Source organism: Myripristis murdjan, chromosome 6, assembly GCF_902150065.1.
Source record: "Myripristis murdjan chromosome 6, fMyrMur1.1, whole genome shotgun sequence".
In the NCBI taxonomy this organism is placed as follows: domain Eukaryota; kingdom Metazoa; phylum Chordata; class Actinopteri; order Holocentriformes; family Holocentridae; genus Myripristis; species Myripristis murdjan.
This window is the reverse complement of record NC_043985.1, coordinates 4,430,278-4,458,008: the sequence shown is the minus strand read 5'-3', so window position 1 is coordinate 4,458,008 and position 27,731 is coordinate 4,430,278. Positions and strand designations below refer to the sequence as shown.

General features: G+C 41.2%; 1 protein-coding gene across 3 annotated transcripts in view; it reads left to right on the top strand.

The window, feature by feature from the left end:
• The first annotated feature begins 1,000 nt into the window (after window positions 1–1,000).
• The window catches only part of cftr (CF transmembrane conductance regulator), a 56,471-nt gene continuing 29,740 nt past the window's right edge, over window positions 1,001–27,731 (top strand). For all 3 annotated transcript variants that reach the window (XR_003928338.1, XR_003928339.1, XM_030053281.1), the window contains exons 1-12: window positions 1,001–1,350; window positions 2,943–3,053; window positions 7,267–7,378; window positions 9,541–9,756; window positions 12,226–12,315; window positions 13,959–14,122; window positions 14,829–14,954; window positions 17,538–17,784; window positions 19,929–20,021; window positions 21,795–21,971; window positions 22,183–22,374; window positions 27,169–27,263. Coding sequence is in view for 1 of the 3 variants with exons in the window: in XM_030053281.1 (XP_029909141.1) it covers window positions 1,298–1,350; window positions 2,943–3,053; window positions 7,267–7,378; window positions 9,541–9,756; window positions 12,226–12,315; window positions 13,959–14,122; window positions 14,829–14,954; window positions 17,538–17,784; window positions 19,929–20,021; window positions 21,795–21,971; window positions 22,183–22,374; window positions 27,169–27,263 (1,676 nt within the window). In the remaining 2 variants the exon portion in view is untranslated. The remainder of the gene's footprint in view (window positions 1,351–2,942; window positions 3,054–7,266; window positions 7,379–9,540; window positions 9,757–12,225; window positions 12,316–13,958; window positions 14,123–14,828; window positions 14,955–17,537; window positions 17,785–19,928; window positions 20,022–21,794; window positions 21,972–22,182; window positions 22,375–27,168; window positions 27,264–27,731) is intronic.

The window sequence follows — 27,731 nt, the reverse complement described above, 5'->3', positions numbered from 1 at the left end:
CAGCTCATATATATCTACAGTCTTGGTGCTGACAGCGGTGAGCGGTGAGGAACCAAAAGCTTGTTGCTTCTGCACAGTTTATCTCTGTTCCCTGATGGAATGTCTGGAGGTTTTGATCCTCCCTGGCCTGAAACTGTTTGTAACCTGAAACTGATAAAAAAAAAAAAAAAAAAAAAAAAAAAAGAGAAAAAAAAAGTTTCGAGTTCATTTAAATGTCCCGGAACTGTTTCTGCTGTTTGGTGAGTGATAGAGAGGCTTATTGATGTTTGCAGCAAATTTCACACCCTGGGTTGGACAAGCATGACTCGGCATTCAGAATAGTTTCAGCAGGCTTACAGTGGCTTACCTGTATCACATGTTGGTGGCTTCTGGCTGCAGCATTTAGGCTCCATAAGGCTGTTGGTGTCATTTCTCTCTTCTTTGACAGACAGTTGACCCACTTATGTTAAATAATGATTGTGTGTATTTCAACATTCCTTGCATACACACACTCTGAAATATTTTGTAAAGTATATTCTTGGACAATAAATGAGGTTATATGTTTGTTTGTTTCTGGGTTTTGGGGACACATTTTGCAAGTGCTTAAGTTTAAAAAAAAAAAAAAAACTGAGCAAAAAGGTTAGGGGCCCTAAAATATCCTAGACCCCCAAGTTGACACACATCTATAGAAATAGAGCTATATAGATATACACACAGATATAGATAGAATAGAAGAATGAAAAAACGAAAATAAACTAATCCTCTTTATGTGTCCTTGGTCCCCCTCAGGTACTCTTGGGGGTCTCTGCATGGCCCCCACTTTGAGATCCACGGGGTTTGATAAACGCTATCTTTGTCCCGTCTCATCTGGATCCACTGTTTTGTGCGTCGTGTTGCCACAATAGGCCCATGCAACCTGAGGCTTGTCGGTGTGGAAATGACGTGTCTCTCCGCGAAGTTTTGGCGAGCCCATAAAGGATGGCCTGTCCTCTCACTGTCTGTCACACCAAGTGAGAGAGAGGACAAGACAAGACAACACAGCACCGCAGTCCAGACAGGAGAGCAGGGAGACGCGCAGCGGTCCGGCGCAGTAACAGAAGCGGGGATTTAGGAGAGAGAGATATTTCTCTCGGTTTTGGGAGTGAGATAAACAAACAGTGACATCACATTTTACTGAAAGGCGAAAGTTGGAAGATAAAGCAGGCGGTCACCCTCTTTCTGCGTGTGGGACCTGTGCCACCCAGGGGATACCCAAATGTGAGCGACGTGCAAGACAACGACTCAGGTGCAGAGAAACCAAACTGGCGGCGCACTTAGGATGCAGAAGTCACCAGTGGAAGATGCAAACTTCCTCTCCAAATTTTTCTTCTGGTAAGAAATGTTATCTAGACTTCACCTTTATCTTTAAGGGCTGGGGTTGTCTGGTTTGGTTCAAGCTATGGCAAGGTGCAGCGGGCACTCCCCTTCTCTTATTTAAACAACTCCACAATTCAGTCTGTTGATTGTAATATTCTGATGGAGAGCATAGATCGAGGAAAAATCACCAGAGATTAATTTTGTAGCCATATCGCCAAATTAATCACATCAGCAGCGCTTAATACTAATGTTCCCGCAGGTTGATATTTTGGTGACCTGGTTCAAAGTTGATCACCTTGACCTAGTAGCCTACTATTATCTTAGTCAAAATTAATTGCTCCGTATATGTGATGGATATTCGGGAGGTTTAGCGGGGAAAGATGCAGGAATTCTTTGAGATGATGCCCAGACTTGAGGCTACAAATACAGGTGCCATAGATTGTTTGGCGAGCAACCCAGCGGTATCAAAGCTTCAAACAATTTCGGTTTGTTCTCTGATCGACACGGCTCAAATTCGCTCGGAAATCCCAGCTTAATGCCAGGGGCTGTCCTCACGTCCTGTTTTGCTTCCGAAGGAAATTGCAGTCCATTCCAAGGGACCGAGCTTCTCCTGTCAACGTAATATCGTTGCATGATGTGTTATTGATGCTGCTGATCTTTTGCCTTTTATTCCGTGCGCAAAAATGTAGGCTAGAGCTCAGTGTGCGCTCTGCGCCCCGAGACGTCCCAACTCTCAGTTATGAGAATCATTGCTCTGAGTGACTACCAAAGTTGTGAGTGTTAATATTATAGCCTACATAGATTATATAGTATGGCATGGAAAAAGCTAGACACATAAAATAGAACTTACCCCATCGATAATAAGTCACTGTAATAGACTATTCTTTAAGTTAAGGGTGCCTGAAGCTCTCACCCAAGAGTTTATGGGCGCTAACAAATTTTTGAGAGTTTACTGAATTTTGACCTGTAGCTGCATAATTGGTACATTTGCACGGTACCAATGTACAAAGCTTAATAAGTTTGCCATATATTATTTCTCATCATATGGTACAGATTGTACTGACAATCCATTAAGCAGTATAGGCTTATTTTCACATGAATTAAAGATAAATGATATGACCCATGTAACCTTGGATAGCTTTTCTTGTACTTTTTGGTCTCTGGAATCAGCAAATCAGCAAAGTTGTCTTCCTGTTATTAGCCTCCTTGTGCAACGTCAGGGTTCACTTCGTTACATGACAACCAACATCAGTTTACATCAAAACTATCAGGCCTTTATGTCAAAATGCAAATGAATCCATTTCATATAATTTTTAAATGGTCTTCAATGTTTCCAAATATGGATAAATGTCACAAAAATGTACTTTTGCATTTGATTTTGGACACTCTGATACAAATACTGTGTCTTGTCAGCGGTGTGGAAGAAGAAACATGTTTCTGTTGTGTACAAATCCACTTTGAATGAATGCCATATACCTGCACAAGTAGATTTAGCACATTTTGCAGCATATCTTTGAGATACTGTATGTGAAATGCATTTTTACATTAGCGGGCCTAGCTACAAATTACTGGTTGAAAATCATTATCCTAATTTTGTATTCCTACAGTTGGACGTCAACACTGTTGAGGAAGGGCTTCAGGAAGAAGTTGGAGCTGACGGATGTGTACAAGGCTCCTTCTTATGACCTGGCGGACAACCTCTCTGAGCGACTTGAAAGGTTTGTGCACTTTGTTAGTAGTCTGCGAATGTGCTTGACCAATGGCTTTGCAGCCCAGACCACCCTGATTATTCGCTTTGTCTTAATCCATGGTTTATGAAAACTACATTGTCTACCTGGTCGATTAAGACACTGGGAAGTATAAGGCAGTGGTTTCCAAAGTAGGGCCTGGGGACCTACAGGGGTCCTTGAGGTGGTTCCATGGAGGGCTCGGCATATGGAGAATGGTTAGTTGTGCAGAGTTGTTGTAGGTTAGCAGGTTAGGGGCTGCTGAGTTAAAGTGCACTGTATTTGATTTGATCCGCCTGTGAGTTTGCTTGGTTCGTCTTTAAAACAAGTGGCACTCACATTGGATCAAGATAGTCTTTCACAGCCGTGAGTGGAATGTTTCGCTGCTGAAGTATGGAAATTAATTCACTGTAAAAGAGAAACCATGGCGCAATCATGGAATCCTGCCTGCCCTATCACTGGGCTCGTCACTGCTGCACTTAAGTTTACCCATCATAAAGAGAAATATATCCGAGAAGAGGCAGAGAGACCAGTTTCTCCATGGACAGCAGCCTCAGTAGACCATCCTCTCAATGTAGCCTCTCACTGTCTTGCTCTTACTAGTGATGTGTCCGTCACTAGCTGTTCACTTTATAGAGGAAGAATACGTGGAGAAGAGGTAACCCTGATGTCTGTAGCCATGATGGTTTTGTCAGTGCCCTTTCAGAGTATTTACAGTAGCAGGCTGTCACACATCCTTACGTTCAATGTTGGAACAAGCCCGTCAAACTAAAATATGGGCTGGCATTTGGACGAGGACAGACATAAACTGAGCCTCTGTGGGCCAAACAAACAGCCAGGCAGCAGATGATGGACAAGGTTAACTCTTCTCTTCCTCTCTTTATGTCTCTTCCTCTGGCACACCTTTCCAATATGTCTCTCAGTTTCTTCCTCGCTTGCCTGTTAAGCCATTCCTTCTTTTTCTCTGTTCTCTGTCTTTCTTGTCATTCTTGTTTTCATTCTCTCTTCTATCCATCTTTCTCCCTCTGTTTCTCAATGTTTCTCTGTCTCTCATTGCCATTTTTAAAAATCTCTATCATTGTCAGCCTGTGTGTCTGTTTCTTTCTCATCAAGTTTGTGTTTCTATTTCTGTCTCTCTCTCTCCCTCTCTCTCTCTCTCTCTCTCTCTCTCTCTCTCTCCCTTTCATCAAATAAAAATTAAAAATCAAGTCAGTCTCTTTTTCTCGAGGTAATCCTCAAGCCAAAAAAAAAAAGAAAAAAAAAACCTTAAAAATATTAAATAGTCTTTAATATGATTCTTGCAGGGGATTTTTAAGCCATGCAATGTCAGGTTTTTTCCACTTTGATTGATACAGAACAGGGGTAATAATATACATAGTTCAAGTTCATGTCCCTTATAATTCTCTCCTGTAATTTTTCTTATTCGGCTCATTGCAGTTTCTAAACTCTAATTAGCTGTGCTCAAAAACAAATAGAGTGTTTTGCAAGCTTTATTTCTTCACCTTGGTTTTTAAATTGGTTGTAAATTTAATTCCAAGTGCCATTAAAAAGGTCTTAGATAGTCTTCATTGGCTTTCTGAAACAGATAAGCTCGTTCTCTCTCTCTTCCTGTAACTCTGAGTAAATGTCACATCTCTGACAAATTTTTTCGCCCTCCAGAAAGAGAAAGGAGACACATCTGAAACTGTCTGTTAAATGCCAACCACTCACACCCACCCCTACCCTGTTTTTTTTTTTTTTTTTTTTTTTTTTTTTACCCTGACCAAACAACATGAACCACAGTGGGGTCTCCTTGCTGCCGTTGCCATTGGTTCACCCAGGGGGCCCACGTTACAGTGAACAGTGCCAGCAGGCCGGTTAATGTGAATGGGTGTTAAAAAGTCGACCTTTAAAAGGGGCCTGATGCCCACCGGGTGATGAATGACTAGTGGTGGGTGATTTTGCTTTTATTATTCCGATCAAGCAAACAGTGAAGGCTGCTGGGAATGTGAACTTTACCTTCCATTAAAGCATGCTGGGTACAGTCAGCCACTCCATCACTCACTCAGTTCAATGCAATTCAAAGAGCTTTACTGGCTTGCTACTGTAAGGTTTTAGCCACAGCAGTTATTGTATACAACAGCAACCAGTATGTGTAGAAAAAAATATAAATTCAACAAGTACACATAACAAAGGAAACACTCAATATAAATTTAAGGGTGCAACTTGTACTCTTTGCCATCAATATGTCATGTGAAGTTAGTTGTGTTACACTGTCAGAAACAGGGATATGGTAGGAGTCCATTATTGTCCCCCAAGGTATAATCTACACAAATATACCCCATAGGGCTAATTATTTGATCAGGTAATTATGTGTACGTTTTTTAGAGCCAAAAACGTACATATATTTTCCCAAGCAGTAAAAGTTAAATATGTGCTGTTTCCTCTATGTGTTAAGGTCCAATATCAGGAGACAGCATTTGTTAGGCCTAATAAAATAAATATATGAAATAGGCTAAGTATTAATTTAAGGTAGATTTTAACTTGTAGGCTAAGGTTGAGTAGCCTTGAAATGAAATGAAAAGGGTACAAAAGCTACATCTTAAAGGGTTCTGCTCCAGTGACAGGCTGTTGTACCCCTAAAAGGTACAACTATGTGCTTTACTTTCTGAGAGTGTAGCTTGGTGTAGTTATTGTAAAGAAATGCGACCGCGGTGATGTTGAGTCGTAACTTCTATCATCTCTCACTGGTGGTTTTGTTAGTGCTAGTGTTTCTCATTTCACATAACCTTTGTGTCTTCCTTTCTTTCTCTGTCATGCTCTCTCCTTCCCTCTCTCATCTTCTTCCCTCTGCACATCTCTTCCGCCATGGCTCATCGGTGAACCGGTAAGCCAGATCGCCCCGGCTGTAAACGAGCTGCGGAGAACAATGCCCCTGCTTACGATAGCTGTAACTGTTTGCCAAGGCAGTCATGGGCAGTTAATCTAGGGTGTTAACTTGTAACAGGAAGCTTAAAACTGCATGTTGCAAGATTTTTATGTGAAAGCACACCTCAAGTATCAGCCTAAATCACCAAGTGGGGTTAAAACAGAGAACAGGCCATAGAGTTGCTCTATCTGCCCCCCCCATACATTATGGTGTTTTTGTCACACACAAAGTGACAAAACAAGCTTGAAAAATGAAAGTACAATGTATCAAGTTATTGGAATAAAAGACTTTTTTTTTTTTTTTTTTTTTTTTTCATCTTTGCCTCTCTTATCCCTTTGGCACCCTTTGGTATAAAACATCAGAGACATTAGTAGACACTAGTTTGCTCTGTGCCATTCACTGATATCACCTTCCAGGATTTCTGGGTCGTCAAATCATCCAAATTCAAACAGTTACAGTTGCCATTCAGGGCTGCCAGCATGTGAAAACAGCTAAGTGCAGCTTTATTTAACATCCACAGTGCCTGGTGAATGCATGAGTTAACTGGCCACATTCACTCATGGGAATAATGAAAGCACACATTGCTGAATTTGGCACACAAGAAATAAAATAGATTTTCTTCATGATGGTAGGCTGGTAAACTATTCAGTAGTCAGTACTTATGTGTACATATTTTATACCTGATTACACAACTTTTTTGCACCTTGCATGATATCTTGTACACAGGTATGCTAATACTTTTTTACTGTGGAATATTTTTTGATAGGATGCCCATTGCTAGATTCCTTGTCCAGATCAAGTATTGTAATTTAAGATAAGAGATAAGATAAGATAAGATAAGATACTCCTTTATTAGTCCCACGGTGGGGAAATTTCACGCATTACAGCAGCAAAGTGAATAGCAAAATATGAAGCATAATTAACAATAAAATGTCCCAACAACAAGGTGCTCAAGGCAGTGAAAGTATCACAGCAAGAATGATGAGTGTTTTTCATCAGGCCTTTTACCCTAAAATATCTTGAGTGTATTTGTTTTTTCCAGTCTACCTACACACCCAAAGCTTGAACAGAGTGTAGCAGAGCAGCTTCATTTTTTTTTTCGATGACTAATTTACCATCAAAGACGTAGAACAGACTCTGAAAAATAGGTGTCTGGGTCCCTGCCAAAATGGTTGGTGCATCAGACCAATGTACCAGCCGCAGCCAAGCACTAGCAGCATTTGGCTGGTGGTTGTGTTAATCTTGCTCCCTGTTTCTTCCTCAATCTCACCGTGCTATAACTCTGACTCCCTGCAGAGAATGGGACAGAGAGGTGGTGTCGGCCAAGAACAAGCCCAGGCTGATGCGAGCGCTGTCCCGCTGCTTCCTCGGCCCCTTCTTCTTCTATGGCGTCCTTCTCTACCTCGGGGTGAGTCTGTTCTCTATGAAGGACGCAGATCCAGTGTAACTTAATTAAGGATGTTTGATATGGTGTAGCATTAAAGGGATAGTTTGATCATTTGGACACATTTTTGGTATGACTTAATTGTTTCTAGTGATATTGATGTTTGAACATTATCTCCAGAGGTGATACCTTTTGTTTTGGAGTTGTGGCCAGTTGTTCTAGTGAGCAGGCAGCGGTCAACAAGATCAACTAATGGCTATCATTCTAAATCACAAAGAAAACTTGATACAAATGTTTAATTCATCCACAATAAAATGCTACAACAATGATGTGTTCCAGTGCTTATCACTCCTATGAGACTGACACTATATCTTGAAACTATTTTGTTGTGGGTGGTTTAGCCATTTTTTTTAGATTTTTTGTAGCTTAAAATGTTAGCTATCAGCAGATCCTGTTGACTGCTATTCATTTAGCTACATGTTTGATTGGATATTAAGTCACAAAGCCGCGCACACGGACCTCCTGTGGAGATATTGTCAATGCATTAGCATCACTAACAGCGAGTAAGTCACACCAACTTGTGTCAAAAAATACAAACTATCCCTTTAAGAGTGAGAGGTTCCTTTCTCACAAACATACACAATTCCTTTATTCTTTCTGTGATGTTATTCCCCCCCTTTTTGTTTCACGTTTTTGTCTTAAATATATGAATGGTTTTGCTATAGAGGTCAACAAAGTAGAATCGAGTGCTAAACAGTTTGTTGTCTGAAGAAATCAGTTACTGGCCAGTAGGCAAATCAGCCATTTATTGTACAATTAATTAATGCGACATTGGTTTTCTAATTGGATGCCCATGATTCTGTTGCAAAATTCAAGTATATTTTGATGGTTGTCATAACTTTTTGTTACAATAATTACAACATTTCGATGTCACATGATGGTGTAACTGCTTTTTCATCATGGCAAAAACAAAATTCTAGGGTTGTCACTCCCTAATTGTAATTTATTTGTAAGGAAAACTCAGATTTAAGTAAAATCTACAAAATATTGGCAATCCAATTGTATATCAGTATGGCGAAAGTCCAAATCCTTCAGAAAGAGAGCATCAGGTGAAGTGTAGAGTGGCTCTAAACATCTCACGGCCTCTGTTGTACCGTCATCATGAGCTGCTGTTTTGCTGCCAGCTCCATCTGTGTGTGTAAGTGGTGCTTGCTAGTGAATTGGCAGTATTGGCCCAGTGAAGAGGTTACAGAGCCATGTTACACAAACATCACAAGCATGTACTGTAGCACCAGGGTGTCGCGGTACATCCCACTGACCTGGCCTTATGGGAGGATGCCAATAGCAGCAATTACGTAAGCTGGTACAGTAGGAGGTGGTTGCTGTGGCGACAGGTATGCCCGTTAGGTGTCATGGAGAAAATAGTGTATATGGAGGAATGTTCTCACTGTAAGTCCAAAGAACAAAACAAGAAAAGAAAAGAAAAAAAAAAACAGAAAAAAGAAAAAAGTTACGTTTGGTCACACTTACCTTTTTGAGCTTATTGTATTGTGGCTGAGCTGAGTGTTTTCATATCAGTGCTGCATTACAGCTTCACATGACGCTCGGCTCAATCTGCTGACACATTGATTTGAATGTGTCAGCAAGTTAGATGGGTGGCACTGGGGTTGTAAACGGCAGATCACAGACCACAATGTCAAGTCAAATCAAATCAAACTAGAGTGGGTGTTTTCACATTTTAATTCTACTCCCACTTGCATTGAACCATTAAGGCAATAAATTTCAGTTTTGAAACATGCCATCAATCTTTGACAAATTTTGAAAAAAAAGAAAGGGCAGGTGCTTGCCAACTGTAGACGTATCTGTGAAGGCTGATCCATGTTGTCATAAATTTATGACCAATGAAGGAAATCAATGCATGTATGTGACTTGAAAAGGTGCCAATAAAGTATGGTTTGCTCAACGTTTTGCCAGGCGAAACATAACTGAAACAATGTGTAAATGTCACAAAAAGGCAATTATTCCACAATTTGTGCTAAAGTGAACTGGAATAGGATTACAAATGCCCTTAGGTGCTATACTCAAGGGGCATCACACTATCTGGTTAGCACAGTGTCCTGGCAGTGTATCATTTTAAAGCCTTTCTCCCTTCTGATCTCCTGTTTCTCCCCCATCTCACAACATAGGAAGCGTCCAAGACAGTGCAGCCTCAACTTCTGGGTCGAATCATTGCGTCCTTCGACCCGTTCCATGCGCCAGAGCGTGCACAGGGATACTACCTGGCTCTGGGCCTCTGCCTCCTCTTCACTGCCCGCTTCCTCCTGCTGCAGCCTGCCATCTTTGGTCTGCATCACTTGGGCATGCAGATCCGCATCGCCCTCTTCAGTCTTATATACAAGAAGGTGAGGAGAGTGTGTGAAAGGGAGGCTCAGGTATTTCTCTCAAATTGTTTTTTTTTTTTTTTTTTTGCAGCAGACTTCACTAAAGTCAGCTTTCACGGCTTTATTCACATGACTGCCATACTCGGCATATTAGCTGGAATGTAAAAGTCAATTAGTTGTTTTATGAAAGATTGACATATACCTGCACAAATATACAGAGTCTGAACAGCAATTAAACTGAAGGGAATATCCCTGGAATACAGGGAGATCTCTAAACCAATGAGATCATGTCACTATTAATCTTCAGTATCAACAGACTTTATAGTAATGGTTAGAAATGTACCAGTTTTGCACTTCATATTCATAGTGACACTTTTTTGACAGTCACATTGTTTTTGTTAGCTATATATATATATGAGCTGTTTTCACTGGTTAAAACTAGTTGTAGGAGGATCAATTCCTTCTTCTGTCAGACACTACTGAATTGATTGAAGAGGGACAGATTAATTATTTGTAGCCAATTGCAATGACTGGGCTCCACTGCAGACTGATAAATTAATCGACGAATCACAAGGTACTGCTACTACTGCTAAAATCAGCTACAACACATTTCAAGCTAGTTTTCCTCCTGGACAGCTTTTTCTAGCTGTAGGTCCTTTTCACAGCAGCCATTTTGACATGAGATAGCAGGGTAAACACAGGTGTTACTAATAACATTAATGAAGTGTTACAGTGTTACATGCATAGATATCCACCACGATTTCCCATACACATCATCTGAAAATCCATACGAACAATGATAAACATGAGTTGCATCTGGCGGTGGCAAAAGTTTGCACCAACCTTACACTGCAAAAAGTCAAAATCTTACCAAGATTATTTGTCTTATTTCAAGTAAAAAATGTCTTATTTCTAGTCAAAATATCTCATTTCACTTAAAATAAGACATGATCAGCTCAGAAATTTCTTGTCTTTAGACAATTTTCACTTGTTTCAAGTGAACATCTGATATTTTGACTAGAAATAAGACATTTTACTTGAAATAAGACAAATAATCTTGGTAAGATTTTGACTTTTTGCAGTGTAGCCGTCAGCTGTAAGACAGGAGAAGATGGTACAGCACTGCCTCTGTATTTAATCATTTCTGCTGACCGTGCTGCTGCTACTGCTTTTGTAACTTGGCTACTCTAATGTCACATCCAGATCTGATGTGCAAAAGCTGTGGGCTGAATTCAGATGTGACCGCACAGAGGCAGGGTCCTGCTGTTATTCGTGCCGGTTCACTGGAGAGGCTCTGCTGCACTCAAACGGAGCAGCGCCTCAGTAAATGTCTTACAGCAACACCTATGTTTGCCGTTTCATGCCAAAATGGATGCTGTGAAAAGGGCCTATTGTCCAGTGTGTCAGAGCTGCCGTATCAGCTGAATGCTTGTTTAGCATGCATGACAGCACAACAAACAGCATTCCCAGGATGCTTGTGTGCTTGTGATGCTAGTGTACTTCCAGTAGTGGCAATCCACAGTCTGGCGTGAGACGTGACAGCCTGGTGTCACCACATCGAGGACTGCCTATTGGTGTGAAGGCCCATTATTCTGAAATCGCAATAGTCCAAAAAATGTCCTATTAGGCCAAAAGCCCACACGTCCGACGACCCGTTATCCAGAAAACAAACGCCCATCATTCTGAAACCCCTACAGTCTGAAACATGTCCACTCTGTAAATATGGTGAAGTTTAGGCAGGTGTTTGCTCAGGTAAAGGTTAGGGTAAACAGGGGTGGATGCCTTTCTTGACATGGTTGCAAACCATGGTGTAACGCTGGCAGTCACTGAACTCCAACAGTTCCAGTGTGTGCATTTTCAAATTTTGTTTTCGAGATAATGGACTAATTGGCTTTCAGTACGATGGGACATTTTTCAAACTACAGTGGTCCCTCGTTTATCGCGGGGGTTACGTTCCAAAAATAACCCGCAATAGGCGAAATCCGCGAAGTAGTCAGCTTTATTTTTTACAATTATTCTAGATGTTTTAAGGCTGTAAAACTCCTCACTACACACTTTATACACATTTCTCAGACAGGCATTAACATTTTCTCACTTTTCTCTCTTGTTTAAACACTCTCAAAGTCCAGTATTATAGAATGAACGCATTCGGTACTGTACAGGAGACACGGCACGGAGGAGATTGATTGACAGTGGTCTACAGTCCCTTAGCCAATCAGGATACAGAACACAATGCGCTGTTAAAAAAAAAAAAAAAAAAAAAAAAAAAAAAAGCATGCAAAATTGCACTAAAAAAAATCTGCGAAACTGCGAGGCCGCGAAAGGTGAACCGCGTTATAGCGAGGGACAACTGTACTGGGGTTTTTGAGTAATGGTCCATTGGACCAACGGCATGACACCCCCACATTGCCATGCATCACCGTCTTCGTCTCATCCATTTCAGTCTGTCCCTCTGTGTGTCAGCTGACCCCTGAAATATGACCTTTTCAGACCCTGAAGCTGTCCAGCCGAGTCTTGGATAAAATCAGCACTGGTCAGCTGGTCAGCCTGATGTCAGCCCACCTCAACAAGCTAGATGAGGTAAGAAAACCGTCTGTTCAACGCTGTGTTCCCAGATGAGACAGATCCATCCCAGACACACTTTGATAATAAAAGGAGACAAGGCACTCGGATACCATTTTTGAAACGCCCCCAGGCAGACGGATTTCAACCAACAAGACCAGTGCCCTATCTCTTTGAATGGGGAGTTAATCATATTCATGGTCCTGGCATATGTATTGTATTTTGTTTTTTATATTTACAGACACTGTGAAATTGTATTTAACATGGCGTCATAAAATTTGTTCTGGAGGACATCAGTGCCACAGAACGGACAGCTCAAGCATTGCTGTCTGTTTGCTCTTGCCCCCAACTTGTACGTTGTTTTGCTATGCAAAATCTGAGTGTGATTGGCGGACAGTGCATTTATAGTGCACATTGACCAGCAGCCATCATTAGTGTTTAAAATTTTCCAATTGTAAACTGACAGGGTGCAGTGTCTCCTTTTATTATCAAAGTGTCTCTGACCACATGATTGACAAGACAGGCATAAAAATGGCACCTTCTAAAGTCCTGTTATCTTGGGTGGTCAAGTCACTTTTTTTTCGTGATCATATGATCTAGCTGTGATAGATAGTAGAAAACTAACCCTAACCCCAACCCTAACCCCTCTCTCCAGGAAGGACAGGGAGAGAGAGAAGTGACACTTCACATGCTCAGTGCCTTCAGTGAAAAAGTGTTATTACCCAACACCTAGCTATGCGTTTTGTGAGGGACAATTAAAGGATAATAGATCCATCACAGTAGGACGTGTCATACATACACACACCATTGTATGTGTTGCTATGGGTGTGGGTGTGTGTTGGCTGACTCTCAGTTTCAAGCCATAGGTCTCGGTGAGTCGTTGAATGTAGAAACACTCTGCAAACTCCTCCAGGACAATTATCACCTGACTTGGATGTGGCTTGGTCGATGCACTGTCCTGCCTATTGTGGGCTACCTTGCTTGGCACTGTCTGTGTTTTTCTGATGCAGTGTGTGTGTGTGACGGTGGGAGAGAGGGATACTGTAATATTCAGCAGTGCAGGACTTGATTCCCTTGCAGGTGAGAAGATGAGAGGTGATTTATGTAGCAGAGAACTGAGAAGGTTTATCACCAACTGTAGCTATTTGTCAGCACAGTGCTGAGTGGACAAGAAAAGATTCCTCAAACAAAAGGGCTTGCTTGTTTGGTTTCTTTCTTTCTTTCTTTCAGTTATTTAGTCATTTACTCATTCACTCATTTTATCAAATCAGTCATTCAGTTATTCATCCCACTGCCCAGAAGGCATTTATTTCATGGATGATGACGAGAACAATTTGTGACCAATGAGGGAAATCTATTGAAGGGATTGTTTATTTATAGGAATATGAACCTATGAAGTTGTATCTCTGTTCGGGACAAATATGTGGGTAACAAGGTGGCGTAGTGAGTAAGGTGACATCAAATCCATACCACCTCCATGAATGTTGTTCTGTCGCTGTTGTTGATCTTAACCTTTGACCTCCCTGTTGCTAAAATTAAAGAAAAGATAATTTCCTCAAAGAGTCATCATTACTTCTATAAAAAAATGTGAATTCCAGTTCCCTTGCAAATTAAACTGGTTAATGTCATCTTGGTGCATTGCGTGTGTATGTGTGTTCCAGAGTCTGGGTCTGGCCCATTTCGTATGGATCACCCCCCTGCAGTGTATCCTGTGTGTGGGTCTGATCTGGGAGCTGATTGAGGTCAACGGCTTCTGTGCCCTAGCAGCCCTCACCCTGCTGGGCATCATCCAGGCCTGGCTGTCTCAGAAGATGGGACCTCACCGGTAGGGAACAAGTTCACACACTAAGACATATACCATACATACATACACTACATGTAGTACAGATACATGTAGCACCCACACATACACACATACACTATGCATATACATGTAGGCATACACATATACATGCAGTCACATACATAGATAGGCATACATATGCCTATAAACACATATATATGCATACATATATACATTACCATATACCACACATTGCTGGTTGCAATGCTTCACTCAAGCTACCTCACACTTATTGGCCTTCTGAGTAAAATGTTCAAATCTGAGGTACCATTGTAGTATGTCTGCAGCATTACATCAAATAAAAAATATCTAGATGTCTTGTGCATCATTTTAAACCGATTTCATTTATTCAATTATTTATTTAATTTAGCAGGACATATTTTTCCGTTATCTTTGAAAATGGGAAACCTTGGAATCTCCAAAAGAACTCCAAAAAGTTCTGTGGGTTTGAACAAAGCTGGACCACACAGCATGCATTTTAATTAGAAGCTGAAGAGGTTAAGATGATTCCTAACTTTTACACTAAGCTGCAGTGTGCTCAACTTTTACACCAGCACTCAAGAGGAGAATGGATGTTCTTCATGTTTAAATGGTGGATAATTGGGACAAAACTGTTAAACTCTATATTTAACAATGTTAAACATCTGCATGTGGGTCAGATAACATAAAGCTCCCCTTCTGCCCACAGGGTGAAGAGAGCAGGGATGATCAGCCGCCGCCTGGCCCTCACCTCAGAGATCGTGGAGAACATCCACTCAGTGAAGGCTTATGGCTGGGAGGAGGTCATGGAGACCATCATCAAGAACATCAGGCAGTAAGAACCAAGACAACTTTGAGATGCTTCATAATTTTTTTTTTTTTTTCCCACAGTAATTGATCCAGGGAGCCATCTCTTCACACAATCTGGTTAGAATGAGCCCTCAGTGGGTCCTGTATTCAACAATGGAGAGAAAAAAAAAAATGAAGGATGGGTATTTGGCTTAGGGTGCGAAAGCTGAGAGAAAGGGGAGAGGTGCTGATAAGATGTGCTTAAGTGCGGAAACAGGATGCATTCAAGGTGTGGTCTTTGCTTGGGAACTTAGCTATAAAACATCATAGTTTATGGTCCATACCTGAATTTCATGTCATTTCCTGGTGTCCTTTTCTTTCTTTGCTTACTTTCTGCTGAAAATATGATCAATTTGAAACCTAGAGATACCCAGTACAGCTACAGTCTTCTACCAGCACACACCTCAACAGTAGTGCTAACGTTGAGGGAGAACACAATGTTTTTCATTCATTGTCTTTGAACTAGCGATCTTCTGGTGACAAGCCTGCATCCTCTCTTTGCATGCCAGTAGTGCTTTGGAGGTAGCACAGGTATAGACAGAGAGGCAGAGCTAAGCAGGTAAAGCACAAAATTGTTAGCACATCACACAAAACAGGCTTTGACTGTACATCTGGAATCAGTGTGGTGCTAAAACTGAGAGAGATGTTAAAACATGGTTAACCAGCAGAGCCACACCGATGTGACTGGTGCCTGCCAGGGCCAGAATCAGGATCACTTTAATTGCCACGTACAACAAGTGCATTGGAATTAGACTCGGTGACATTGGTGCAGAGATATTTTGAACACTGTCATAGTTGGCACATATCAGACACGGACAGCAAGACTTTGCATTTATCTGAGAATAGCAGCATTAAAAACATATTTTCATTTGCAGGGTGTTCTTTGAAAAGAACATTAAACAAAAGGAACTTTCCTTTAACGTGAAAGAGGGGTGTGGTCAGCACTCAAGTAACTGCCCAGAGGATGAAGCGGAATCACATTTTTGCTCCTTATTCTTGAGAGTTTAAACAGATTAGCTAAGATCTATCAGGGAATGAATGACAGCCACATTAACTTCAGGTGTATTGTCAGCAGTGTCAGTGCAGAGTAGACAAACAAAAGGACAAAGAAGGAGAGCTGACTCTATTGAGTATACCATCTTATGTAAACATACATTGTCCTACATTGTAAGTGGTATCCAATAAAACAATTTAATATTTAATGAGAAAATCAATTGTGTTGATGCTGAAGGACCATGCTGGTTTTTGCCTGTTTAGCTTAATATCTATACAACGCATATACTTAGGTCTCTGCTAGTCTTTTCCCAAAGTAAGCAATTGTACTTAAGAAATAATTTTCCTCCCATTTATCCAGCCATTGATTTCCAGTCATTTCACTATGACATGAAAATAAACTTTCAGAGACTTCAAACTTTCCTCACAGCAGCATTCCATCACTGTAATAAAGCCCTCCACATTAGTTTTCCTAAAAGCAGCAGCACTGTTGTGGTCTGATGAAACTGGGTGAAATCAAGCTATTGCTGTGAAATTTACACTACCAATTTTCAATTTTGTGGTTTATGAATGGTGATGACTTTGTTAGCCATGACATTTACAACCAGAGAGACTTGAAACAGAGTACATGTAAATAGGGCTTTCAGTGTAACAGTGAACAGGACTCCCTGTGCACCGCCAGTATTTGATCTGTAACTGTAACTTTATGAAGTTATAGTAACAGTGAAGTAAATGTTATTTCATTGTGCAGTAGTTACTTTTTGACTTTACTGAGGGTTTGCAGTGTTTTGACTCTTGCTCAAGGACACTTCAACAGGATGCCTCACTGTTAACCAGGATCAAACCCACAACCCTCTGAGTGTGGAACGGGTTCTTTACCTAGTCGGCCAGCCAGCTGCGCCTTTGCCTAAATGGGTGCATAAATGAAAAAGATTGCTGTAGATATTATCTTGTAACGTCTGTGATTATACTGTGCTTTCACAAATTTAGTTCAGGTCATTTATCAGTTTCAGTCACATTTTACTGGGAAAATCCCTGGTACAGTGCACTGTGACCTGATCTGTCTGTCAACAAAATAAAAATTAAAACCAATTTCAGTTTCGTCAGGAGGGTTTGGTGGTTGGAAAACCTGTCCTGTGACTGAAGGTCTCAAGTTCAGTCCCCACAATGGCTAATAACATATTATTCTTTCATCGATGCCTCTTGCCGTAGTGTCCTTGGAGCACTGAACTCCTGCCTGCTCACATACTGTACATCCCTCTGGATAAAAGCATTTGTTAAAAAATTACCTTAGATCCATTATTTGATGCAAAGAATTTGATATATTTTAACAATTAAAGACATTTCAGTGAACCAAGTAATAAAAGAACTTTGCATCCATTTACTGAAGCACATGGTTCATGTTATTTGAAAAAGGACCATTACAGAAATTAGTGGTAATAAGCATCAGATATAGATTTACATTTAAAATCCTGCAAAAAAAATGTATTGTATTGTATTGTATTATATTGAATTCTGTTGTATTCTGTTCTAACAGTGGAGCATGCAGTCAAAGACACGTTCCTTCTCTCCTCAGGGATGAGATGACACTGACGAGGAAGATCGGCTCTCTGCGTTACTTCTACAGTGCCTCCTACTTCTTCTCCGCCATCTTGGTCATTGTGTCGGCCATTGTGCCGCACGCGCTCAGCAAGGGCATCATCCTGCGCCGCATTTTCACCACGGCCTCCTACTGCATGGTGCTGCGGATGACGCTGACCCGCCAGCTGCCGGGATCCATCCAGATGTGGTACGACACTCTGGCCCTGATCAAGAAAATCGAGGTAGGTCAGGGTTTGAGTCACCATGGTGATGTCATTAAGCATGGTAAGGCTAAAACCCCATTTACAGCAGGTGAAATGCAATCTTTATGTGGAGAAAATCTGTTCATACAAGGTGATGGTGTTGCATAGGTGTTTAAAGGACAAGATTCTTACTTGAGGGCACTTGTGTCAACAGACACCATATCAGATATTTTTAACTGATCACATATTATCAGATGATGTGTTTTAGTTAAATACTGGGTTATGGACATTCTTTTTATGTTTAGGGACCATGGGGCTGTACACAGTTTGAAAAAATACACTGAGGGAATACAGGGCCTGGGAACATACAGCAGGCTCTTGGGAACATAGGGTGGAGCTCGCTGCACTCATTGGTTATGTATGTTTACAGCCAGATCAAGACGTTTCCAAAGATGAAAAGCTGCTAACCATCAGTTAGCGGTGCTGCCTTTGTCATCAGGTTATGTCACAGGCCACCAGGGTGATGTAATGTGTGTTTTTGACATTGTGTCTAAAGGTGAGTAGGGAAGGTTAAGGGCCTAAATACTCATTTTCACTCAGGCAGTTGATGTTCATGTTGATGGTCTCAGTCCACGACTGACACCATCAAAAATGTAGAGGAATGAGCCAAACTGAATACTACACAGCAGTGACGTTACAATTTTAACTACATTTCTCAGTGGCGTGGTCGTAACGTCGCTGTTTTCTAAATCAAATAGCTTTTAAGTAGTGAAACTATTTTACTGATCAAATAGCGTGGTAGCATCCACAGAAGCTACATTTTCCCAGGCATTTCTAAACCTTAAACGCAGCAGAGCTTTTGCTGCGGTTTGATCAGGATCAAGATCAGGATGCCTGGACTCCGTATCCACTAATAAGGAAACAATGTTTGAATGCAGCGGTAGAAACTTGTTCTCTCTCTCTCTCTCTCTCTCTCTCTCTCTCTCTCTCTCTCTCTCTCTCTCTCTCTCTCTCTCTCTCTCGCACGCACGCATCATTTTTTGCCAAGCTGTTACTGGTTGGAGGGTTTCTTCTTTTGCTCCTGTGATTTGAACCATATTATTGAGTTTAAACATTGTCATTTAAACATTGTCCTCCAAATGTGCCCTAATTTTAGCATACATGCAAACACAGGTGCGCACACACACACACACACACACACACACACACACACGTACACAAACATATATACACATTCCCCCACATTAGCATATCCACACCACCTGCTTTTTGTAACGTGAGGCATGTTGTGTGTTTTTGTTGCCATGGTTTGTAGCAGTAAAAGCACAGAGAGCTCAGTTTCATAAACTATTGTTTCATAGACTACTGAACATTTTTCTCTGTTTGACTCTCTGTTTGACTGACAGTTTTGCTGATCACTAAGATAGCAATGACATGGAATGAAGTTGGTTCAATGTTAAAAAAAACAACAACAACAAAAGTAGCTTTGATGTAGTTAAACTACATTTTGTCACTGTATTTCTCTCGAGGGTAGCTTCAGTGTAGTGAAGCTTCATTTAATGTACAGTAACTGGTGGCTCAGCTCACTACATTTTCCAAGTAGCTTACCCAACACTGACTACACACATGCACACACACTTAAACGGTAGTTCAGTGTCTAGTAGTTCAGTGTCAGTCTTAATGTTTGCCTCATGCCTCCACCTGATTTCCATTGAATAGAAAGTTGCATTACAGTTCATTGAACATATTTTACATGTATGCGTGTGTGTGTGTGTGTGTGTGTGTGTGTGTGTGTGTGTGTGTGTGTGTGTGTGTGTGTGTGCATCAGGTGTGTCCCTGAAAATTACATACTCCATCTTCATAATTTATGTTCCCTTTTAAATTCTTAAAATGATGCAGATATGAATCAGCTGTGACAGTTAAGTATCCTGTTATTGCATTATGGACACTGGAGCGCACAGTTCCAGTTTAGACTTCTCAGATTTAGAGGGGTAGAAGAGAACCTGTAATGGCCTCTGCTCGAATGCAGTGTTAATTGTTAATGGTAAAAATCTTAAACGTGGCCATAATTTGAACAGCCTTATCTCATGTCCCATTTACAGTGCAGTCCCATTGGCTAAATGTGTGAAATGTGAAATGTAATCGTCATGTTGACCCACCTGCCCGTGTTTGCTGTCCACTAGGAGTTCCTGATGAAGGAAGAGTATAGAGAGCTGGAGTACAATCTGACCACCACTGAACTGGAGCTGGTCAACGTGACCGCATCCTGGGATGAGGTTTGTGAGATTCCTCTTGAAAATCGTTTTTATAGAGCAGTCACACCAAACATGTTTAGAGCAATCACTGGAAAGTATTTCAAATCAAATTACTACGCTTTTCAGTGATTGACAGAGCTGCGGGGCCTGATCTGATTTGTGCTGATGCAGTAAACCCAGAAAAGCAAAGCTGTTGTGTGTAAATGTGTACATATGTTTGTATTTGTTTTGCAGTGCTAAAATACCTATACGTGCTGTATAGGTTTAAATAAGTGATCAAGCCCAGAGCCACTAATTCCACCATGTATTACAGATTGAGCTGTTAGTTTGTCACCATCACTGTATTCTTATCTGTAGGCAGGGGCTGTAAACTTAGTCCAAAGTGTGTGATTTATTGGCCATATAATACCGTGAGAAAACAAACTTCCAAACACATTTCTGTCCTTGGGTTTGTGTAATTAATTATTCCACTTTCATCACAAAACATTGCTTCCTTTGCTGGGAAAACTCTTCATCTTCCTTTGAGATTGGAGATTATATTCATTGACTTATTCCCAGATTCTCCCCTAGCCCTCCCCTCTTCCTGGAATGGTCGATTCCGAGATGAATGGGAGGGGTGTCGCCTTTCTTTACTGCTGACAGCATGTACGTCAGCTCATTTGAATGTGAATTGCATGGGGAGCCTATACAGACCACAGCAACCTCTGGCATTAGAGGAACAGTGACCCATAAAACGTCACAGAGTTCAATGATTAAACCAACACGTCATGCACGCTTTGCCCCTAATCTAATAGTAGATGTGTCACCCATTGATCTCTACAGAGGAGGTGACAGATGGAGTGAAATAAGGCCATTGTGAGGACTTTGGGAATCCTGTTTCTCTGAAGGTCCCGAGAACCTCTCTGTTTCTCACACCAGTTTGGCCTGAACACACACTGTGATGGATGCATTCACTGTACTCTTTAGTTGTCAGTGATGCAAACACACACATACACACTGACATGTGCGCACACACCTACTCATGGTTATGTAAATTTTAGTACAGTGGTTTTCAAAGTGGTTGGGTCCCTGAGGGGCTTCCAAGGGGGTCCACAGCAACATGAGGGATAACTGAATTTCACTATAAGGCAAGTCACTAGAAACTGTTACAAAACAAACAAAAAAACGCATGAAAGATTATTTTAACTGTTTTAATCTCACCATTCTGAATCTATGTTCAAGTATGACATCTCAACAATTACAGTACTTAACAAAAACCCAAATATCTTTTTGTTTATATTAGGATCCTTAGAGCAAAATCACTTCCAATGTGGTCCTCGAGTTAATGAGAGTCAGCTCAGGTCTGGAACATGAAGCAATTTGAAAATCCCTGGTTTAGTATCATAAGGTATAGGTTCAAAGTATAGACTGATATAACATAGAGACATTGTAGTACATATAAACAGTCTAGTCTAGTATAGTATAGTATACTGTAAAATAGTATAGTATAGTATAGTATATTATAGCATAGCATAGCAGTATAGTATGGTATAACATAGTGTAGTATAACATTGCATTAACACAGCAGTATAATATAACATAGCAGTATAGTATAGTATAGTATAGCATAGCAGTATATGATACTATAACATAGTATGGTATAATATAGTATAGCCTGGTATAGTATAACATAATACAGTATTAGTGTACCACATTAATGTTTTCTTCTTCATTGTCCTTATATGATCCTATATCTCTGTTAAGCACGTCCACACGGTTTCAGCCCTCTGACAGCTCATAACTGCTCCTCTGCAGGGTATCGGTGAGCTGTTTGAGAAGATCAAGCAAGAGAATAAGGCGAACGGTCACCCGAACGGCGATGCCAGCCTCTTTTTCACCAACCTCTATGTCACGCCTGTCCTCAAGAACATCAGCCTGTACCTGGAGAAAGGCAAGATGTTGGCGGTGGCTGGATCCACGGGCTCAGGGAAGGTAGGTTCAACACCAAGGGCATCTCATCCACAGTGATTCCACAATGTATGATCTCCGCAGCATTTCAGGAATCATGTTGTGACAAAGTGTGGATCTGCATTCCCTCAACCTGCCTGTCTGCTTCTTGTTGAGTTAGCTGTAATGAGTAATAGTAGTATTAATGAGTAAAAGAGTAAAGTAGTTGTGACCAGAGCACTCCTGTTTCCACCAGAGTTCCCTGCTGATGATGATCCTGGGGGAGCTGGTGCCGTCTGAGGGGAAAATCCGACACAGCGGTCGCATCTCCTTCTCACCGCAAACTTCCTGGATCATGCCCGGGACGATCCGCGACAACATCCTGTTTGGCCTGACCTACGACGAGTACCGGTACACCTCTGTCATCAAGGCCTGCCAGCTGGAGGAGGTACATTCATTCGCCTCATTCACTTACTCATTTTCTCTGCCATGCTTAGTCCTTTTTCGGGTTGCAGAGATTTGGAGCCAGTGCCAGGAGAGACTTGGTGAAAGGCAAATTAATTGCTTTAGATTAAAGCTGCTGACAGCCAGCTATGTTAAACACGACCCATTTTCTTGTGAGATCTCTCCCCCAAAAACTACAAATATTAAGTGTGTTGATTGGAACTGTGGTGTTATTTTCTTTGTCTGCCTCATGCAACCTACCCAGTTGCTCTTCTGTTTATTCCAAACAAATATGAAACACAAAACACTTCCTGTGCACCAGAGGAGTTTTCCCAGGAAAGACCGACCAGGCAAATGTGGATGTGAAGATCAAATCACATTTGTTTATATAAAACAACTCATGGCCTTTGAGTTGCTCTCTTTGGCACATCTGACTTTCTTTCTCAGCTCTGCCCTCAAATCTTTCCCCCTTCTCTTCGGACAGACACTATGTACCTCTGTAAGGCGTCAAGAAGTTTCAGGTTTCCCCAATCCACATTTACACTCATTATACTCCTCCTCCAACACACGTAGACACACACACACACACACTAATACTCACATACGCACACACATACACACACACTTTACACACATTCTCTCATTAGCCCCTGTGTTGAATGATGGCCTCAGTGTGTTTCAGCCCCTCTGTGAGTACTGTCTCCTCTGTTGCCATGGAAACCCCACATTATGTCACTGGGAAGGAATATGAGCTTGCTGGTTCCCAGTGACAGCCATTACAGCAGAGACAAGCTTATTTATCTGTGTGGACAGATCATCAGATCTGTGGACTCAGGCCTATGTTTTATTAATTAACATTGTCAGCAAATTTATATTTTAGATTTTTAAACAGTAAAATGAGTTACATAACTTACTATTCACTGAAAACAATTTTTACACAATAATGATATGCAGAACAGATGAATTACAGTTAAATGTATCTCTCTAATAAAATACTGTATATGTTTGTTTGAGTAAGGTTCATATTATTTATGATGGACTTGATGCAGTAGCTGACAGCTAGACACCATCATATTTACTACCTGCTACCCCCTTCCTTTCTGCTCTGGTACTAAGTGCCTCTGTGCTTTTGACAAAAACACAGCCTGTTGCCACAGCAGACATTGTTGACACACAATATTGACGTCTTCATGCAAAAATCATCCTCCATTCTGTCCTCCTGGTATAACACAGGCACGAGGTGTCAACTGAAATAACAATAGACCAACTTACAGAGAAACCTCACAGATCCACATCCAGGGCTGCACTGAATGGAAATGACAGGAATGATGCGCAGCATTTCCATGTGATTGATTGTGAGCACAGAGGCTGGGATAAGAGAGCAATAAAGAGAGCCTCTGTGGCTTGTTACAGCACTCACCCATTCAGTTTCTTCAAATGCATCTCACCTCTCAACAGAGGTGAGGAAAATGCACTACTTTACATTGTGTAAGAGTGCTCAGATTACTCCATCTCCAGTTCTTATACTTTTGAACATTTGAATATTCTTACTTTTATTTTGCTTTCATATTGTTTTTTTTTTTTTGTCAACGAAAAGTAATTTCACTGCCTCTCATGCAGATTATGCACTGCTAATAAAAAAAAAAAATGCACTTGATCTGACTGAGATTGTCCTACGGGTTTTAAAACGGTATTGTATTTTAAAATGATGATGGACAACACAGCTGGCAGCATGAGCCATGTTGCTTTTGAAATAGGGAACACAAAAGTACTCTGTCAAGTTAATTGTAATAAAAAGTAACCTTTTAAAGTAAGTAGCAAAGTAATCAGTTACTTTTAGAGGTTTAAGAGGCTTGACATTAGCCGGAATAAGGAGAGAAAATGCACACGTGGAAAATCCCCAAGGCAACCATGACAGACAAGAGTGACAACTTTTGCTGATTTCTTCAGACAGAGAGGAGGCGTTTAGTGGGCTTGTGATGGTAATTCCTTTCTATTGATGCCCCTCGGAGCACCAGACAGACTCCCATGGGTGGTCCTCCCACTGTAAACCCTGCATTTGCTACCAGCGTTCAGCCTGTGGCCGCTGGCCTGGCAGCTGCTTTGTTCAGAGTGAGACACACAACATGCCTTTTTTACCACGTTGCCGTCTTTTACAAGCTGTTAAACAACCTGTTAACTTGATCCCCCTATGTGCTCCTCTCAGGACAACGGAAGTTGCAGTTAAAAAGGTAGGAGGTTTTAATGATGATAGACTTGTCCTGTCACTTCATCCTTGTGGACGTGGGCAACCATTTTCATGATGAATTATGCACCGGACTCACCAAATCCTCCATGTCCCTATCTCATACTCCATTTGCCTCCTTTAGTTTGTGCTTTTTATTGGGTTTGACTTCACACTGTAACTGTTCCCGTCTTACTAAACAATAACCTGAATTTGAATCACTAATTGACAAATGAAGTGAATGTGCAGGACTTTGTCTTGATGTTAAATATTAACAACTAAACAAATTAGCTCAGGTATCAGGGGGTGTTTTGTGACCCCCTTTGGCCTGATTGTTAGGTTCAGAGACAACTTAAGTGAACTATAAAACAATGCATCTGCGCTACATATGAAGAAATAAACACTTTAATTTATACCACTAAGAATTTTTATTTTAACTTCACTCCTGCCACCGCACTGCTGCAGGCCTTACAGAGGAGTACGGTGCTGTTTCCCCTCTCTGTCTCCAACTAGTCTGTTTTTGGCTCTACATTGTTGAGTTTTTATCATATTTTTCTCTCCTGAATGCACTGGAAAGAGTCATCCGCTGGTCACTGACTCAAAAATCACCTTCAGTGGCCTACAAGGCATGGTGGCTTTACATGAATACGTAATACCTCAACAGATAAAATGCGGACAGGGTTATACTGAAAATTAAACACATAAATAACTAAATAAAATAGAATTTGAAAGCTTTTTTAAGCCCTGTCATTTTAAGTGAAGTCACACTTTCAGTGGCATTTTTCCCGACAGCCTCTGACTGATTTTCACTTCACGTAGTGTGAGACTTTGAACAAGGACAGCAGGTCCTCATACAGTGCAAAACTCATTAATTAATAAACATAACAGATGCAATTTCCTTTTTTCCACGCCGGCCACCAATCATCATAAATCAGCTTTGTATGAATATCCATTCCATTCTTCCATATTTTTGCGGTCCTGTATCAGAGCGTAGTAAAATTAGTGGTGTCAAGAGATTAAAAAAATTGAGAGATTAATTAATTATGATCTTTAATTAATTGATCTAATTAATCTCTTTTTTAATCTCACCTAAAATTGCTGAGAAAAGCCCTCAACTTGAGGTATTTCCCTTTAAATTCATTACATTATTGTAGCAGATCAGTCCGATGCGGGTCGGGGGGACGACCCCTCTTTTTCAAGACCCTTTTTTGGAGGAAAAAAAAAAAAAAAAAATTATATGGACAAAATCTTGTTTGAATAAAAAAGCCACCGGTCGGCATCGGGCGAGCCGGCCGCGGCACCGGGTCTGGTCTGCCGGATCTGACAGGTGAGCGGCGCACACATAGCCTACTGCCATATCAATTTTTGTTCATACGCGGCTGCAATGACTGCGCAATGCGGCCATTCGCCGGTAATCGCGGCATCAGGCGAGCCTACCTACTGGTTTACATATGCACAATACATGTGTATTTGCTTAGACCCCCAATATTAGACGAGGGCGTTTTTTCAGGGCATTTTCAATGGAAAAAATATTGTCTTATATTCGGATAAATACGGTAATGTATTAACTTCGATCACGCAACCTTTTCTTCCACCTCCTCTCTCCTCTTCTCTCCTCCACAGTCAGACACACACACGAGTCGCGACACCCCCTCCTCAACATGCGCTGCCTGTTTACAACGGACTCGGACTGTTGGGGCGGGTGTTAATCAAAACAAACCAATCATGTCTTCACCTCTTCACAGGTTGCTGGCCTCTGATTGGCCTGGCCTGTCTCTCTGACTTAAAAAAAAAAAAAAAAAAAAAAAAAAAAGATCAGACTGGTGAGGCCAGCCGGACCGGACCGACAGCTGATTGGCCTGCCGGCGACCTGTTTAAAAAAAAAAAAAAAAAAAAAAAAAAAAGACGGGCAGGCCACCGGGCCAGTGACAGGCCGGCGCTTCGGGAAATCTCCCGATGTACAGTTCGAGCCTGACAATAGGAGCCTATCAGCTTATGCTAAACAAGCCCAAACACAAAAAGTAAAGTTAGAGATTAAAAATTAGATTAACTCGATTAAAAAACATAACGCGCTAAATATGACTGTAATTAATTAATCTCAATTAACGCGATAATTTGACACCACTAAGTAAAATACTTAAGCATTAGGCCACACACACAAATAAATGCAGACAGATGCTATTTGTGTTGTTTGTGCATGAAAAAAGCCTCACAAATCCTCGATGAGTGAACCCTGTAACCCCTGTGATCATGTAGTAGAGAAGTGCTTAGACAAGAAATGAAAGCAATCTCAAGGGGAAAGGAGGGAGCAAGAGGGGATTCATTTGACTTCAAGACAAGAGCATGTTAGAACAACTAGATGCAGCAAATATGAGAGAGGGGAACCTGAGATGTTTTGTGAGAAGATTAGTTTTCTGCGTACAACAAGTCACTTCCCTCGCCGTCTTCATGATGTGGTGATGCCGTGTTTTCAAGGTCCCTCCTACCATGCAGTTGCTGTGTCTGTCCTGCCTACATACATGTGACTGTGTATGGATGTGTTTACCCCCCTGACCCCTCCTTTTCCCCCCATAGGACTTGGCCCTCCTACCTGAGAAAGACAAGACAGCCGTTGTTGAAGGAGGAGTGACCCTCAGCGGGGGTCAAAGGGCACGCATTGGCCTGGCCAGGTACTTCCTCTCACACCTGAGCATCTCTCAGCGTGACTCCTTCATCCCCTCCCTCATCTGTCAGCACCGCCTCTCCCCAGTCATTAGAATTCTAATTGCAAAGTCTTTACACTCGCTGAATCATCCCTTGTGATTTTTTTTGGAGCCACTCTGCTTTTACCTGTTTAACCTTCATTTGACTGTGTTACTTCCATTCATCTTTAAGAGTCTGTTTTCCAACAGAGATAACTTTCTTTGGTGAATGCAACAGGCTGATGAGGTTGAGTTACTTCTACAGGCTGCCACAGGAACGGTTTTGTTTGACAAAAACAGTGGCACATCATTTTGCAGAGAGGACAAAAATAGAACAAGATTCAAGCGATTCTTCCCATTATCAATGTCTTGTCATCCATTAAGTGCTCTGTGAGGAGTTAAATATAGCTAGTAAGGTAGATGCTTTGTGGTTCTGCTTACAGTCAGTCATCCATT